General features: G+C 33.4%; 1 protein-coding gene across 9 annotated transcripts in view; it reads left to right on the top strand.

Moving 5' to 3' along the window:
• Positions 1 to 14,889, top strand: part of Dnm1l (dynamin 1 like) — a 55,805-nt gene that overhangs the window by 26,733 nt on the left and 14,183 nt on the right. For all 9 annotated transcript variants that reach the window (XM_013362296.4, XM_005334042.5, XM_005334041.5 and 6 more), the window contains 6 exons: positions 267 to 429; positions 3,062 to 3,182; positions 5,039 to 5,170; positions 6,815 to 7,021; positions 14,088 to 14,208; positions 14,696 to 14,851. In XM_013362296.4, the coding sequence (XP_013217750.2) occupies positions 267 to 429; positions 3,062 to 3,182; positions 5,039 to 5,170; positions 6,815 to 7,021; positions 14,088 to 14,208; positions 14,696 to 14,851 (900 nt within the window). The remainder of the gene's footprint in view (positions 1 to 266; positions 430 to 3,061; positions 3,183 to 5,038; positions 5,171 to 6,814; positions 7,022 to 14,087; positions 14,209 to 14,695; positions 14,852 to 14,889) is intronic.

The raw sequence follows: 14,889 nt of genomic DNA, 5'->3' as shown, positions 1-14,889 counted from the left end.
TACTGATCAATCCTTAACATAGGCTTGTGTTTAGTAAACATTTGTGTAAAAGTAAACTTTGATATTTCAAAGATTTACATTTTGAGACTTCTGTATATTATCAAATTCATAGATGCAACTGCACAGTATATTATTAATATCTTTATTTTAACTCTTTGGAAATGGAGAAATACCTATGCTCTGTGGATTAAGTGAGGAAGAAAAACTGAGTTGGTTTTTATTATTATTGTTATTATTAGTTCCTTGCTCATCTCTGTTTGGTTTAGGTGCCTGTAGGTGATCAACCTAAGGATATTGAGCTTCAAATCAGAGAGCTCATTCTTCGTTTCATCAGTAATCCCAATTCCATTATCCTTGCTGTTACTGCTGCTAATACAGATATGGCAACATCGGAGGCACTTAAAATTTCAAGAGAGGTAGATCCAGATGGTAAGGATAGATGTTAATATTTAATGAGATGCTTGATTTACCATGATAGATCTCCTCAAGAAAGAGTTTTTTTTTTTGTTGTTGTTGTTGTTTTTTGCGGGGGTGGGGGTGGGTTTTGGGGATTTAACCTAGGGATACTGTACCACTGAGCAACACCCCAGCCCTTTTTTATTTTTATTTTGAGATGGTGAGCGGGTCTTAAGTTGCTGAGGCTGGCTTCAAACTTGTGATCCCTTTGTCTCAGCCTCCTGAGTTGCTAGGATTATAGGCATATGCCACTGTACCTGCCAAGAAAAGAATTTTTATTTTTAAATGGAATTATCTCAGATTAAAAAAAATGGTTTCCTATTTTGCTTATAATTTCAAAAAAATGCTGATGGAAAATAGTTATTAAGTTGGTATACAGGCTAGGCAAAAAAAAAAAAAGAAAAACTTGACATAACATCTGTATTTGCAATAGTTTCCTAGTGATTTTAACATAATAAAACATAATAAAATGGCTTTGCAAAAAGTGTTTCTTGTTTTGTGTAAATGACATGATATAGGTTTTTGCTTGAGTGATTTTTAAGAATAACTGTCACAGTTAATTCTCAACAATCATCATTTATGATGATTATTAGGATACAGGAAATAATTAAGTTATCTATGTTCTGCAGAGTTAGAGTTAGAAAACATTTGGACATGTTAAAGGCACAGGGGATTCTTAAAAGTAAAGGTAAAATCCTATTCTGAAGCATTTGTAGCTCCAAGGATTAGATCATACCATAGGTTACTAATGATTGGCTAATGATGTAGGGATATCACTTAATCCATATAAAAGACTAGCTTATTGGAGAGTGGTTATTGTTGATACTGCTAGTAAATGTTTGCCTTGCTCTATAATGAAATTATGATTATTTTTTACTTAAATATTTGGAGGACTTGAAGGCTGTGTCATATTTTTCTTTTCTGGCTTTGAATAAGAATTTCATATAACAATTTGGTAGGAAATGTTAGTATTAAGATTGTTAAAATTCCCATAAACAAGTACATTATTTTTTAAAAATTTCATGTTTTTAAGAAACTTTTTTACTTTGAGTAGCTAATGTGTTTATTTCAGTTGGATTAAATGATGAACTATACCAAAGAGCTTATTTAAATTTTACATTATTTAAAGTAAACTATTAAGCATTTTATATGTATTTACTCTATTTTTAAAGTGGCCCTTGAGCTGTAACAGCTGGGGACAAGACAGTGCTACTGCACATACTTAAAAATTCTAGCAATATAAGATAAAAAAATGAAAATAAGATTGAGTGACCCTTGAGCCATAAATATGTTTATACTTTTTTTTTTTGGTGGTGCTGGGGATAGAACCCAGGGCCTTGTGCATGTGAGGCAAGCACTCTACCAACTGAGCTATATCTCTAGGCCCTAAATATGATTCTACTTTTGATCTAATAATCTTAATCTGGTAAGACATGGTAAGAAAATAATTGAAACCAGTATGTAGGATCAAAAATTTAGAAATAACTTAATGTGGCTAACAACAGGTAAATTAAGATGTTAAAATGTTAAATTAAAAGGGAACTTTATTGATTTGGAGCAATATGGAAAAATGCTTGTAATTGAAAAATGTCTTATGTAAAATTGTACACTACACAGAGCAGCTGGAATTCTGACACATTGATGGTGAGAATGGTGGGAATTTCTTACAAAGTTAAATCAGCAATTGCCCTGTGTTAAACGAGAAACCGTATTCATATAGAAACTTGTATACAAATGTGTGTAGCAGCTTTCTTCAGTTTTCAAAAATTAGAAGCAACTTAAATAATTCTCAAATAGGGGATGAGAAACTAAATAATGGTATATCTACACAGTGGAACATGGCTTGGCAATAAAAAGAGATGAATTATATATGACAGATAGAACGTGTATATATCTTCAATGCATTATGCTAAATGAAGAAAACCAGACTCCATTTATATACTACTCTAAAAAAGGGCAAACTAGAAATGGAAAATGCATTTGGTTATTTAGTACAAGAAAATGTTGGGAGTCAGTAGAACTGCTGTATCTTGAGGTAGTTGTGACACATCAGTTTTTACTTATCAAAAATAATAGAACTGGGTCCTGGGAATGTAGCTTAGTGGCAGAATATCTGTGTAGCATGCTGAAGTCCTGGGTTTGATTCCCAGCACTAAAAAACAATATAACACCAAATACCCATATTGTTCACCAAAAAAAGTAAATTTTAAACAAATTTTTTTAATTTTAATTTTTTAGTTGTTGATTGACCTTTATTTATTTACTTATATGTGGTGCTGAGAATCGAACCCAGTGCCTCACACATGCTAGGCAAGCGCTCTACCAATTGAGCCACGACCCCAGCCCAAACAAATTTTTAAAAAGGCTTAGAAAAAGGTTAGTCCCAAAGTTAATGAAAAATTGCATGTGAAAGTATTTGTAAAAATTTTACAGAATGTTTAAATTTGTTTCTTAAAAAGTATTTTAAAGCAGAGGTTGGAAAAATATTTTTAAAAAGATGAAAGAATTTATGTTAGGTGGGATTGTATTTGAAGATTTTCTTTTATTGATGGCTTTACTTAATGGGTCATTTTCTTCTTCTTTTTTTGCTTTTTGCATTTACCAGGTCGAAGAACCCTAGCTGTGATCACTAAACTTGATCTCATGGATGCCGGTACTGATGCCATGGATGTATTGATGGGAAGGGTTATTCCGGTCAAACTTGGAATAATTGGAGTAGTTAACAGGTTAGCTATGAAGAATGGAATAAGGATTACAGTATTCTTGTTTCAAAACAAGTCCAAGATTCTTTTTTTTTTTATATTTATTTTTTAGTTTTAGGTGGACACAATATCTTTATTTTATTTTTATGTGTTGTTGAGGATCGAACCCAGTGCCTCACGCATGCCAGGCGAGCACGCTACCACTTGAGCCACGTTCCCAGCCCACAAGTCCAAGATTCTAAAATCAGTCTGAAATGTGATACTACCCTTTTCCCTTGTTTTACTATAACATTGGTATTACTAAAGAATTCATTACCTAAAGATACAAAAAGAGATTTACTAAAGCCTCTCATAGACATTTCTAATGAAAATGTTTTTGAAGTAAGCAGTGTAACATATGGATGATAATAGCTAGACTTAAGAATTCTTGTCTGTCATTTAAGCTACATTTGATAGGAGCATGAGGTTAGGGAAAAAGAAGAGTTAGCTAATCTGTACTCAATGAAGAAAGTTTAATGTGGTATGACTTTAAATAGCTTGGTTTAATCTGTACCATTAGTGGTGCTGTATAATTGCCAAGATGTGACTTGGAGAAATTTTATTAAAGGTCTCCTAATTAGAAATTGCTGGTATTAAAAATTGTGAAAAAGAAAATATTATTGTCTATTTATGATTTAGACACTACTGTGAGCAGTTTGCAAATGGTTTCTTTTGGAACTGTCACAACATCCTGTGAGGCAGGTGTTGATTCTATTTTATAACTGAAAACTCAGGTTATACATTTACAAGAGTCTCATGGCTAGTAAAAAGGCTAGGTTTAAGTGATGGTCTCTTTTAGTCTGAAGCTCTTATATGGTAGGAAACACTGAAAGTATCTTGAGACCTGGGTTATAGTCATAGTTCTCACACAGACTAGATACAATAAATGACGCTTAACATCTTTGAGTCTCAATCCTTTTAAAAACAAGAATGTTTTACTAAGTGGTATCTAAGGGCCATTCCAATTATCTGTTTCTCTTCATATGTCCTTCCATCTCACCCCTCCTCCCATTTTGTTTTTCTTCCTATTCCAGCTATCTCCTGTTTCTTGCAACTAGGTATTATAATGCTGTTTTCTGTATTTGTAGATAATTGCTCTTCATCTTAATTATTTTTGGTAGAAACTATTAGCCTGTCAATGGATGAAATATAGTTGTTAAGGTACACATGTTTTTGCACCCATCTATAATTGTTACTTAAGAATACTGCTTTTCATGACAGTGGGGATTTTTTAAAAAGTCTATATTCTTTGTAATAAATGGTTGGAAGACTTCTTGGGTGTCCTTTGAAGTATCTGGTTTAATGTAACTTCATGTATTTACCATTTACTGGAATTGAGTTTTTATTTCTGAGGAAGAATTTGGGGCTGTTTCTCTGAAAAAAAGAGGCTTGCTTTATTGTCACAGGAACCCTTTGTAAAGTGACTCTGTAATAGAAAATTGTGGATGAACTTAGCAGCAACCGGAAAAGAAAGGGTTGTGATTTGATTGAAATAAAACTAAATGTGTTGTCCTCCTTAAAAATAAAAAAGAATATTGCTTTTGAGTACAGTTAATGATATAATGAGCTTACACTATTCAGGCCTTCATTATTTGTAAGTCACATAGTTCATATCTTGGCTGTGCTACTTAATGTGTGGCCTTAGTTACCCATTTCCTTGCTCTAAAATAGTATAATAATACCTGTCAGAATAATTGTGAGAATTAAATAAAACAACCCATGTTAGTTATTAGGGAACAATACCTGGTACCATCAGTATCCCCATCATCTCTGTCATCATTTAGGGGAGGGAGGATGACAATTGATTTTAGTTGGACAGTTTTTCTATTTTTTATCTGTAGGAGCCAGCTAGATATTAACAATAAGAAGAGTGTAACTGATTCAATCCGTGATGAATATGCTTTTCTTCAAAAGAAATACCCATCTCTGGCCAATAGAAATGGAACAAAGTATCTTGCCAGGACTCTAAACAGGTAACATTTTTACCTTTGGAAATGAGATGTTTTTGTTTTGGTGACTGGTAGCTGAGACTGTTCTTGTTTACTAATTCCTTATGTTTTCACTACTGTTCCATACAGTTACTTTATAGTAGGCGCTGATGAAGTATGTGTCTTTTTACTATGATGTTTAACATTAAAGCATCCCATTGTCTACTTAAAAGAATTTTATAATGTTTTAATTATGAAATTTTGATAGCTGATTTAGTTTTGAGTTTATAACTAGATAGCAGATGACTTCATTTCCACTTTGGATTTCAGGAACTGAACTAAAATGTATAATTTTCAAATGATCTATTTTTAATTTAGAATTTCTTCTATTCCTATATTCATAGTAGAAATAATGTAAGTTGTATACTTTGAATTATGAATACTCACTAGTGGTGTAGGAACTAGAAGAACTTTCTAATTTTTCTTACTTTTGTCTTGTTCCCCAAACTAAAGGCAGATGGACTTAGATTTTAATAGGATAGATTTACATTCTGTAAATCCTTAAGATAAGTTGATGAAACCAAAATTATGTATGTAGAATTGGACTAAATGGTGATTTCAATTAATTTGCAGTTTTTCAGTTCTTATAATTGCCACGATTTGATGAGTCAAAGACAGATTTCAAAAGCATTGACCAAAACAGTTTGTGTCATTGTTTTTTAGACTAAGTAGTTTACCTGTAATTTAAGATTGCTTTATTTCCTGCTCTTGTAATAAAGGGAGAAATCAAAAATTGTTTTTTCCTATTGTCAGTCACACAGAGCAGAGAATGTTTCTGATACAAGATTTATGTACTTCTCCCCAGACACCATGCAAGCAACTCTCTGGTAGTTTGCTCTCTCTCCATTCAGTTCAGTTCTGATGTTACTTATCTAGAGATAGCATGAAATCTGATAGGTCGAGAGCTCACTCTCACAAGTCTGCCTCTCCACCTTAGTTGCAAGTTGCAAGCAGAGGTTAAGGCCTGTGTTTCTGACTGGCTGTAATTCTGGGTTCCCAGGAACCCCTCTTGGTTTAATTTGCTAGAGCAGGTTACATTCAGGAACATTTTACCCTTTTATTATAAAGGTTATTACAAAGGGTAGAAATGAACAGCCATTTGGAAGAGAGGAATAGGGCAAGACATATAGAAAGGGGCAGAGTTTCCTTGACTTCTCTGGGCATAGAACCCTCCAGGAACTTCCATGTGTTTAACTTTATGAACACTGCCTTTTTGAGTTTTCATTGCAACTTCATTACAATGACATCGATTATATTACTGGCCACTGATGATCAACTTGGCCTTCATTCTTGTTCTTGCTTTTCTCCTTGGAGGCTGGAGATTGTGGCTAAATGTCCCAATCTTCTCATTATGCCTGTTCTTTTTGTTGACCAGCCACCATTCTGAAGTTTTTTAGGGATTTCCAGCTACAAGTAAGCTCATTAATATACAAAAGACACTCTTAACACTCTGGATTCCAAGGCTTTTAGGAACTGAGTGTCAGGAAATGTGTATATCTTAATACCAAACCGTAAAAATATATTGTTTGACAAGTTTTCCATGTTGTTTGCATTTTAAAAATTTTGACTGTTTACAGTGTCAGAACACATAATTTTACATTAAAATCCTGCCTTTCTAATCTTTGTTAGGTTACTGATGCATCACATCAGAGATTGCTTACCAGAGTTGAAAACAAGAATAAATGTTCTAGCTGCTCAATATCAGTCTCTTCTAAATAGCTATGGTGAACCTGTGGATGATAAAAGTGCTACTTTACTTCAGCTTATTACCAAATTTGCCACAGAATATTGTAACACTATTGAAGGAACTGCAAAATATATCGAAACTTCAGAGCTGTAAGTAAGAAATTTTTGTATAAATTTGGTTATCTGAATTGCAAGACCACTTTATCTTTTGCTAAATTGACTTTAAGACTATTTCATTGTGATTTATTACCTATAAAAGAAACAGGAATATCATTTTTTTCAAGAAATGATAGAATGATGACTGGTATGTATGGTAAATATTTTATAAACTATTGAAAGCATAGTAAAAATTTAAGGTTTTCTTTAAAAGAAAATTTTATTTGATAAGCATTTAAAAATTGATTACCTTAAATGTCTATTTCTTTAAAAATACAGCATGAGAAATTAGAAAATGCAGATAAGTAAAAATAAAACATAAAAACAAAATTACCTTAATTTTATCAACCAGGGATAGTTCCTGCTAAGTTTGGCACTGACCTAGACATTCTTCTGTCTATCTATAAGCTACATAAATAGAGTATCACATACTTAAAAATCAGATGCTATTCATGCTACTTTGGGATAATTTCTTTTAAATCTACATGGTACAGCTTTTTAATAGGATAGGATGAGTTTTCAGTCTGAAAACTTGCATAGTACCATTAAGTAATGACTGAGATGGCTACCAGGTAACTGATGGGCAGGATATACTTGACAAAGAGATGACTCAGATCCCAAGTAGGACAGAGTGGGACAGCATGAAATTTCATCATGCTATTTAGAATGGCTTACAATTTAAAATTTAGGTATCATTTGTTTTTGGAATTTTCTGTTTAATATTTTTGGATTGTTGGTGAACATGGAACTGAAATCTCAGAAAATAAAATCTGAGCGACTAGTGTATACACAAGAATAAGTGATGTTGTGGCAGGCTACACTTAGTCTTGGGGGCATGTATCCAAGTAAATCCTGAGGATAAATTCCTCGGAGTAGAATTAAAGCATGTAATACCCTCAAACTCATTTATTACATACTATATACTATTAGCATATTTTACTGTTTTAGTATTAGCCATATGTAAAAATCTTGATTTTCCTACACCTTATTTTTTTTTTGCCTTGTCTGTCCCCCCACTCAACCCCTCCCACATTAAAAAATACTTTTTATTTTGGGATAATTATAGACTCATGGGAAGTTGGAAAGAAATATACAGGGAGTTCCTATTTACCCTTTTCCACTCCTTCCCCAATACTGACATGTTACATAAGATTAGTACAGTAATAAGAAAATGAACACTAAAACAATTCAGAGCTTATTCAGATTTCACCAGTTATATATACCTTATTTCTGTGTGTGCATAGTTTTGAATACTTTTGTGTGACTTAGGTGGGCTTAGGTGGTGTTTCAGATGACTTACCTTCATAAAAAGATAGGGTATTTAACAGACTAATTTTTGATGGCTATTATATGCCTGGTGTATTGAGAGAAATAAAAGATTGCTCTAATGGGTGTCTTAGGAGTTCGGTGGGTAACGTAGGTAGAGGTAATATAAGGCTTCATTAGGTGGCAAAAGTATATTTTTATTTAGACGTTTCTTATTGCTAAATACAATACATATCCAAAGAAGTGCATGTAATATATATGGGCAGTTTTGTAAAGTGTTAACGAATCAGTTATCTTTGTCTATTTATTCAAACCTTTGGGACATTCAAGAGAGACTATTTACATTTCTTTCAGGGATGGGGGAGCCCCATGGTTAATAAGTCATCTGAGTTGGGCTCTGAATAAAACTTGGGGAGGTATTTGGGAGGGCATTTTAGTCTTGGGAATAGCAAAATAGTACAAGATGCATTTGGAGAAGGGCATGTACACTAATGGGACATGATAGATAAGGCAAGAAAGGTATACAGGAATAAGACTGTAAGAAGTCCTGAATATCTTGCTCAGAATATAGATGATTTCTTACTTAAAAAAAAAAAAAACACTTTTGGTCAGAGGAGTAACCCATTTTATTATTTTTTATTTTTGGTACAGGGGATTGAACTCAAGGGCACTCAACCACTGAACCACAGCCCCAGCTGCTTAAGGCTGTGCTAACTTACTGAGGCTGGCTTTGAATTTGTGATCCTTCTGTCTCAGCTCCCTGAGTTCCTAGGGTTATAGGCATATGCTGCTTTGCCCAGCAGGAGTAACTCATTTTATTTTTATTAATTTTTAAATTTATATATGACAGTGGAATGCACTACAATTCATTATACATATAGAGTACAAATTTTTCATATCCCTGGTTGTATACAAAGTATATTCACACCAATTTATGTCTTCATACATGTACTTTGGATAATAATGTCCATCACATTCCACCATTATTTCTAATCCCATGCCCCCTCCTTTCCCCTCCTACCCCTCTGCCCTATCTAGAGTTGGTCTATTCCTCCCATGCTCCCCCTCCCTACCCCAGCTTCCTTATATCAAAGAAAGCATTTGGCATTTGGTTTTTTGGGATTGCCTAACTTAGCATTATCTTCTCTAATTCCATCCAGTTACCTGCAAATGCCATGATTTTATTCTTTTATTGCTGAGTAATATACCATTGTGTATATATGCCACATTTTTTTTTAATCTATTCATCTACTGAAGAGAGCATCTAGGTTGGTTCCACAGTTTAGCTATTGTGAATTGATGTGGCTGTGTCCCTGTAGTATGCTGTTTTCAAGTCATTCGGGTATAGACCGAGGAGAGGGATAGCTGAGTCAATGGTGGTTCCATTCCCAGTTTTCCAAGAAATCTCCATACTGCTTTCCATATTGGCTGCACCAATTTGCAGTCCCACCAGCAGTGAATGAGTGTGTCTTTTCCCCCACATCCTCACCAAAACTTATTGTTGTTTGACTGAAGTGAGGTGAAATCTTAGAGTTGATTTGTATTTCTCTAATTGCTAGCGATGATGAACATTTTTTCATATATTTGCTGATTGATTATATATCGCCTTCTGAGAAATGTTTGTTCAGGTCCCTGGCCCATTTATTGATTGTGTTATTTTATTCATTTTTTTGGTGCTTAACTTTTTGAGTTCTTTATATACACTAGAGATTAATGTTCTATCTGATGTGTGAGGGGTAAAGATTTGCTCCCAAGATGTAGGCTTTCTATTCACCTCACTGATTGTTTCTTTTGCTGAAAAGAAACTTTTTAGTTTGAATTCATCCCATTTATTGATTCTTGATTTTAATTCTTGCACTATAATAATCTTATTAAGGTTGTTGGGGCCTAATCCCACATTATGGAGATTAGGGCCTACTTTTTCTTCTATTAGACACAGGTCTCTGGTTTTATTCCAAGGTCCTTGATCCATTTTGAGTTTTGTGCATGGTGAGAGATAGGGGTTTAGTTTTTTGTTGCATATGGATTTCCAGTTTTCCCAGCACCGTTTGTTGAAGAGGCTATCTTTTCTCCAATGCATGTTTTTTGCATCTTAATATAAGATAATTGTAATTTTGTGGGTTAGTCTCTGTGTCCTCTGTTTTGTACCATTGGTCTACCAGTCTATTTTGGTGCCAATACCATGCTGTTCTTATTACTATTGTAGTATAGTTTAAGGTCTGTTATAGTGATGCCACCTGCTTCACTCTTCCTGCTGAGGATTGCTTTGGCTCTTCTAGGTCTCTTATTTTTCCAGGTGAATTTCATGATTGCTTATTCTATTTCTATTAGGAATGTCATTGGGATTTTGATCAGAATTGCATTAAATCTGTATAGTGATTTTGGTAGTATGGTCATTTTGATAATACTAATTCTGCCTATTCAAAAGCAAGTAGATCTTTCCATCTTCTAAGGTCTCCTTTGATTTTTCTCTTTAGGATTCTGTAGTTTTCATTATACAGATCTTTCACCTCTTTAGTTGATTCCCAAGTATTTTATTTTTTTTCGAGGCTATTGTAAATTGGATAGTTTTCCTCGTTTCCCTTTCAGTGGATATACAGAAATGCATTTGGTTTATGGGTGTTGATTTTATATCCTGCTACATTTACTAATTCTAGAAGTTTTCTGGTGGAACTTTTTGGGTCTTTTAGGTATAGAATCATATTACCAAATAGTGCTAATTTGAGTTCTTATTTTCTTATGTATATCCCTTTAATTTTCTTTCCTCTGATTGCTCTGGCCAGTGTTTCAAGAACTATGTTAAATAGAAGTGGTGAAAGAGGACATTCCTGTCTTGTTCCAGTGTTTAGAGGGAATGCCTTCAGTTTTTCTCCATTTAGAATGATGTTGGCCTGGGGCTTAGCATAGATAGCTTTTATGTTGAGATATGTTCTTGTTATTCCTAATTTTTCTAGTGTTTTGAATATCAAGGTGTGCTGTATTTTGTCAAATGCTTTTTCTGTGTCTATTGATATGATCATATGATTCTTAACTTTAAGTCTATTGATATGATGAATTACATTTATTGATTTCCTTATGTTGAACCAACCTTGTATTCTTGGGATGAATCCCGCTTGATCGTGGTGCACTATCTTTTTGATATGTTTTTGTATTAGATTTGCCAGAATTTTTGCATTTATGTTCATTAGAGATATTGGTCTGAAGTTTCCTTTTTTTAATGTGTCTTTGCCTGGTTTTGGAATCAGGATGATATTGGCCTCATAAAATTAGAGTTCAGAAGTACTGCCTCTTTTTCTATTTCCTGAAATAAACTGAAGATTATTGGTATTAGTTGTTCTTTATAGGTCTTGTAGAACTCGGTTGTGTGTCCATCCAGTCCTGGGCTTTTCTTGGTTGGTAGACTTCTGATGGCGTCTTCTATTTTGTCGCTTGAAATTGATCTGTTTAAATGTGTATATCATCCTGATTTAATTTGGGCAAATCATATGACTCTAGAAATTTGTTGATGCTTTCGATATTATCTATTTTATTGGAGTACAAGTTTTCAAAATAATTTCTAATTATCTTCTGTATTTCTGTAGTGTCTGTCATATTTCCTTTTTCATCCCGTATGTTAATAACTTGAATTTTCTCTTTCCTCTTTGTTAGCATGGCTGAGGATTTGTCAATTTTATTTATTTTTTTCAAAGAACCAACTTTTTATTCTGTCAATTTTTTCAGTTGTTTCTTTTGTTTGAATTTCATTGATTTCAGCTCTGATTTTAATTATTTCCTGTCTTCTGCTTTTGGTATAGATTTGTTCTTCTTTTTCTAGGGCTTTGAGATGTAATCTTAAATCATTTATTTGTTGACTTTTTCTTCTTTTAAGGAATGAGTTCATGCAATGAACTTTCCTCTTAGAACTGCCTTCATAGAGTTCTAGAGATTTCTATAAGTTGTATCTGTGTTCTCATTAACCTCTAAAAATTTTTTTAATCTCCTTCTTGATGTCTTTTGCAAACCCTTGTTCATTCAGTAGCATATTATTTAGTCTCCAGATGTTGAAGTAGCTTTTATTTCTTATTTTATCATTGATTTCTAATTTCATTCCATTATGATCTGATAGAATGCAGGGTAGTATCTCTACTTTTTTATATTTGCTTTGTGGCATAGTATATGGTCTGTTTTAGAGAAGGGTCCATGTGCTGCTGAGAAGAAAGTGTATTTATTCGTTATATGAAATACTCTATATATGCTTCTTAAGTCTAAGTTATTGATTGTATTATCGAGTTCTATAGTTTATTTGTTCAGCTTTTGTTTGTGGTGAGAGAAGTGTGTTAAAGTCACCCAAAATTATTGTGTTGGGGTCTATTTGACTCTTGAACTGGAGAAAAGTTTGTTTGATGAACATAGATGCTCCATTTTGGGGGACATTTTAGAATACCCCTTTTAGAAGGAAATTACTTGGAGAAGAATGTTGGAAGCAGAGACCAATTACTAGTAATTTTAACCATTTTTAAGTGCACAGTTCAGTGGCATTAATTGCATTTGCAATATTAACCATCACTGGTATCTGTTTCCCTGATTATCTTCAGAGAAACTCTCTACCTATTAAGCAATTATTTACTTTCCTCCCCTTCCTTTCCCCTGCTAAATTAGAGAATTTACTTTCTGTCTCTATGCATTTACCTGTTCTAGACATTTCATGTAAGTAGAATCATAGAGTATCCTTTTGTGCTTGGCTTTTTTTGGTTAGCATGATGTTAGATTAGTACCTCTAATCTGAATTACTATTAAAAAATATTGAATAATGATGGTGAAAACAGAGAGGAAGAGATGATTTGGGGAAGTATTATGAAGGTATTTGTAGAGTTTGAGTGGACTTGAATAAAAACACAAAAGGTAATTCCAGAGTTTCTAGTCATAAAACAAGATAGGAAATATAAGATTCTTAGTAATCAAAAGATTTAATCTGTCCAAAGTAGTAGGCAGGCCTAGGTTTGAATATCACCAGCCTTCGACCCAGCCAGGTGGCTCATGGGATGCGTTGGGGAGACTGTGAAAGGTCGGAGCACAACAAGACACTGAGTCAGGAAAAAATATTACATAAAAACTGATAAGACTAAAACAAATAAACAAACAAAAAAAAAACAAAGTAGTAGGCAGACAGCAGTCCACCAATTAAGAATGATTTTTCACAATAAATGTAAAATTTTAAATGTAAAAGTGAAAAATAATTCAGAGTATTTCATGACATCTGAAAATTACATGAAATTTAAATTTCAGTGTGCACAAGTTTTATTGGAACACAGCTATGCTCATTTGTTTATATATCTATGGCTGCTTTTGTACATAATGGTAGGGTGGAGTAGTTGCAACAGATTATGTGCCCTAAAAGCCTAAATTTTTTACTCTCTGGCCCTTTAAGGAAAGACTTTACTGACCTCTACTTTAGATTTTATGAATCAACAGAAAACACTGTTTCCTATCTTTATGGAGCTCATAAGCTTGCTAAAGAAAATTAGGACAGAGAAAGGCTGTTTAGCAATTTTTAAGTTATGTTTTGTTTTAGAACAGTTATTTTCTATATTTATACCATTCATGAAATGACTCCTCCTGTTTAAAAAAATTAGAGAAACTAATATTTTAATAAATAATGATTCTGAATTTAGAACACATGTAAATAACTGATATGTAATTATTTATTAGGCTTTCTCAGAAAATTAGACAAGCTTCAAGCTTATACAAAGACTTCTAACTTACAGCTTCTTTCTCTTATAGTAATGCAAGAAACCATATATTCATTGCCTTTCAGATGCGGTGGTGCTAGAATTTGTTATATTTTCCATGAGACTTTTGGTCGAACCTTAGAATCTGTTGATCCTTTAGGTGGCCTTAACACTATTGACATTTTGACTGCCATTAGAAATGCTACTGTGAGTATGTTTAACTTTCAGACTTTTAAAAAAAATCAAGTTAAAGCTTTAATTGTTAACCATATATTCCATTTTTTAATTAATTTAATTTTTTAATAACAGTTTGTTATTTTACTCTCATACTTGAAATTAAGAAGCATTTTTTGGGGGGGGGGCTGGGAATTGAACTCAGGGCTTTAGACATGCTCTGCAAGTGCTCTAAGAAGCACTTTCTATGAAAAATAACAAAGATGTGATTTCTATTTTAATCTTTGGGAAGAATTGAAATTATATGTAATGATGGGCTGAGGATGTGGCTCAAGTGGTAGTGCACTCGCCTGGCATGCGTGCGGCCCGGGTTCGATCACATACAAAGAAAGATGTTGTGTCCGCCAAAAACTAAAAAATAAATATTAAAATTCTCTCTCTTTCTCTCTCTCTCTCTTTAAAAAAAAAAAAAAGAAATTATATGTAATGATAATAAGAGCTCTGAGGTCTATTTTTCTAGGGTCCTCGTCCTGCTTTGTTTGTGCCCGAGGTTTCATTTGAGCTATTGGTCAAACGACAAATCAAACGTTTAGAAGAGCCCAGCCTACGTTGTGTGGAACTGGTTCATGAGGAAATGCAAAGGATCATTCAGCACTGTAGCAATTACAGTACACAGGTAATTGAGAGGAATGTAATGGGTTTTAGGATTTGCAG

This window comes from Ictidomys tridecemlineatus, chromosome 6 (assembly GCF_052094955.1).
Source record: "Ictidomys tridecemlineatus isolate mIctTri1 chromosome 6, mIctTri1.hap1, whole genome shotgun sequence".
In the NCBI taxonomy this organism is placed as follows: domain Eukaryota; kingdom Metazoa; phylum Chordata; class Mammalia; order Rodentia; family Sciuridae; genus Ictidomys; species Ictidomys tridecemlineatus.
Note: the sequence above shows the minus strand (reverse complement) of the source record. Positions and strands in the feature narration are given on the sequence as shown.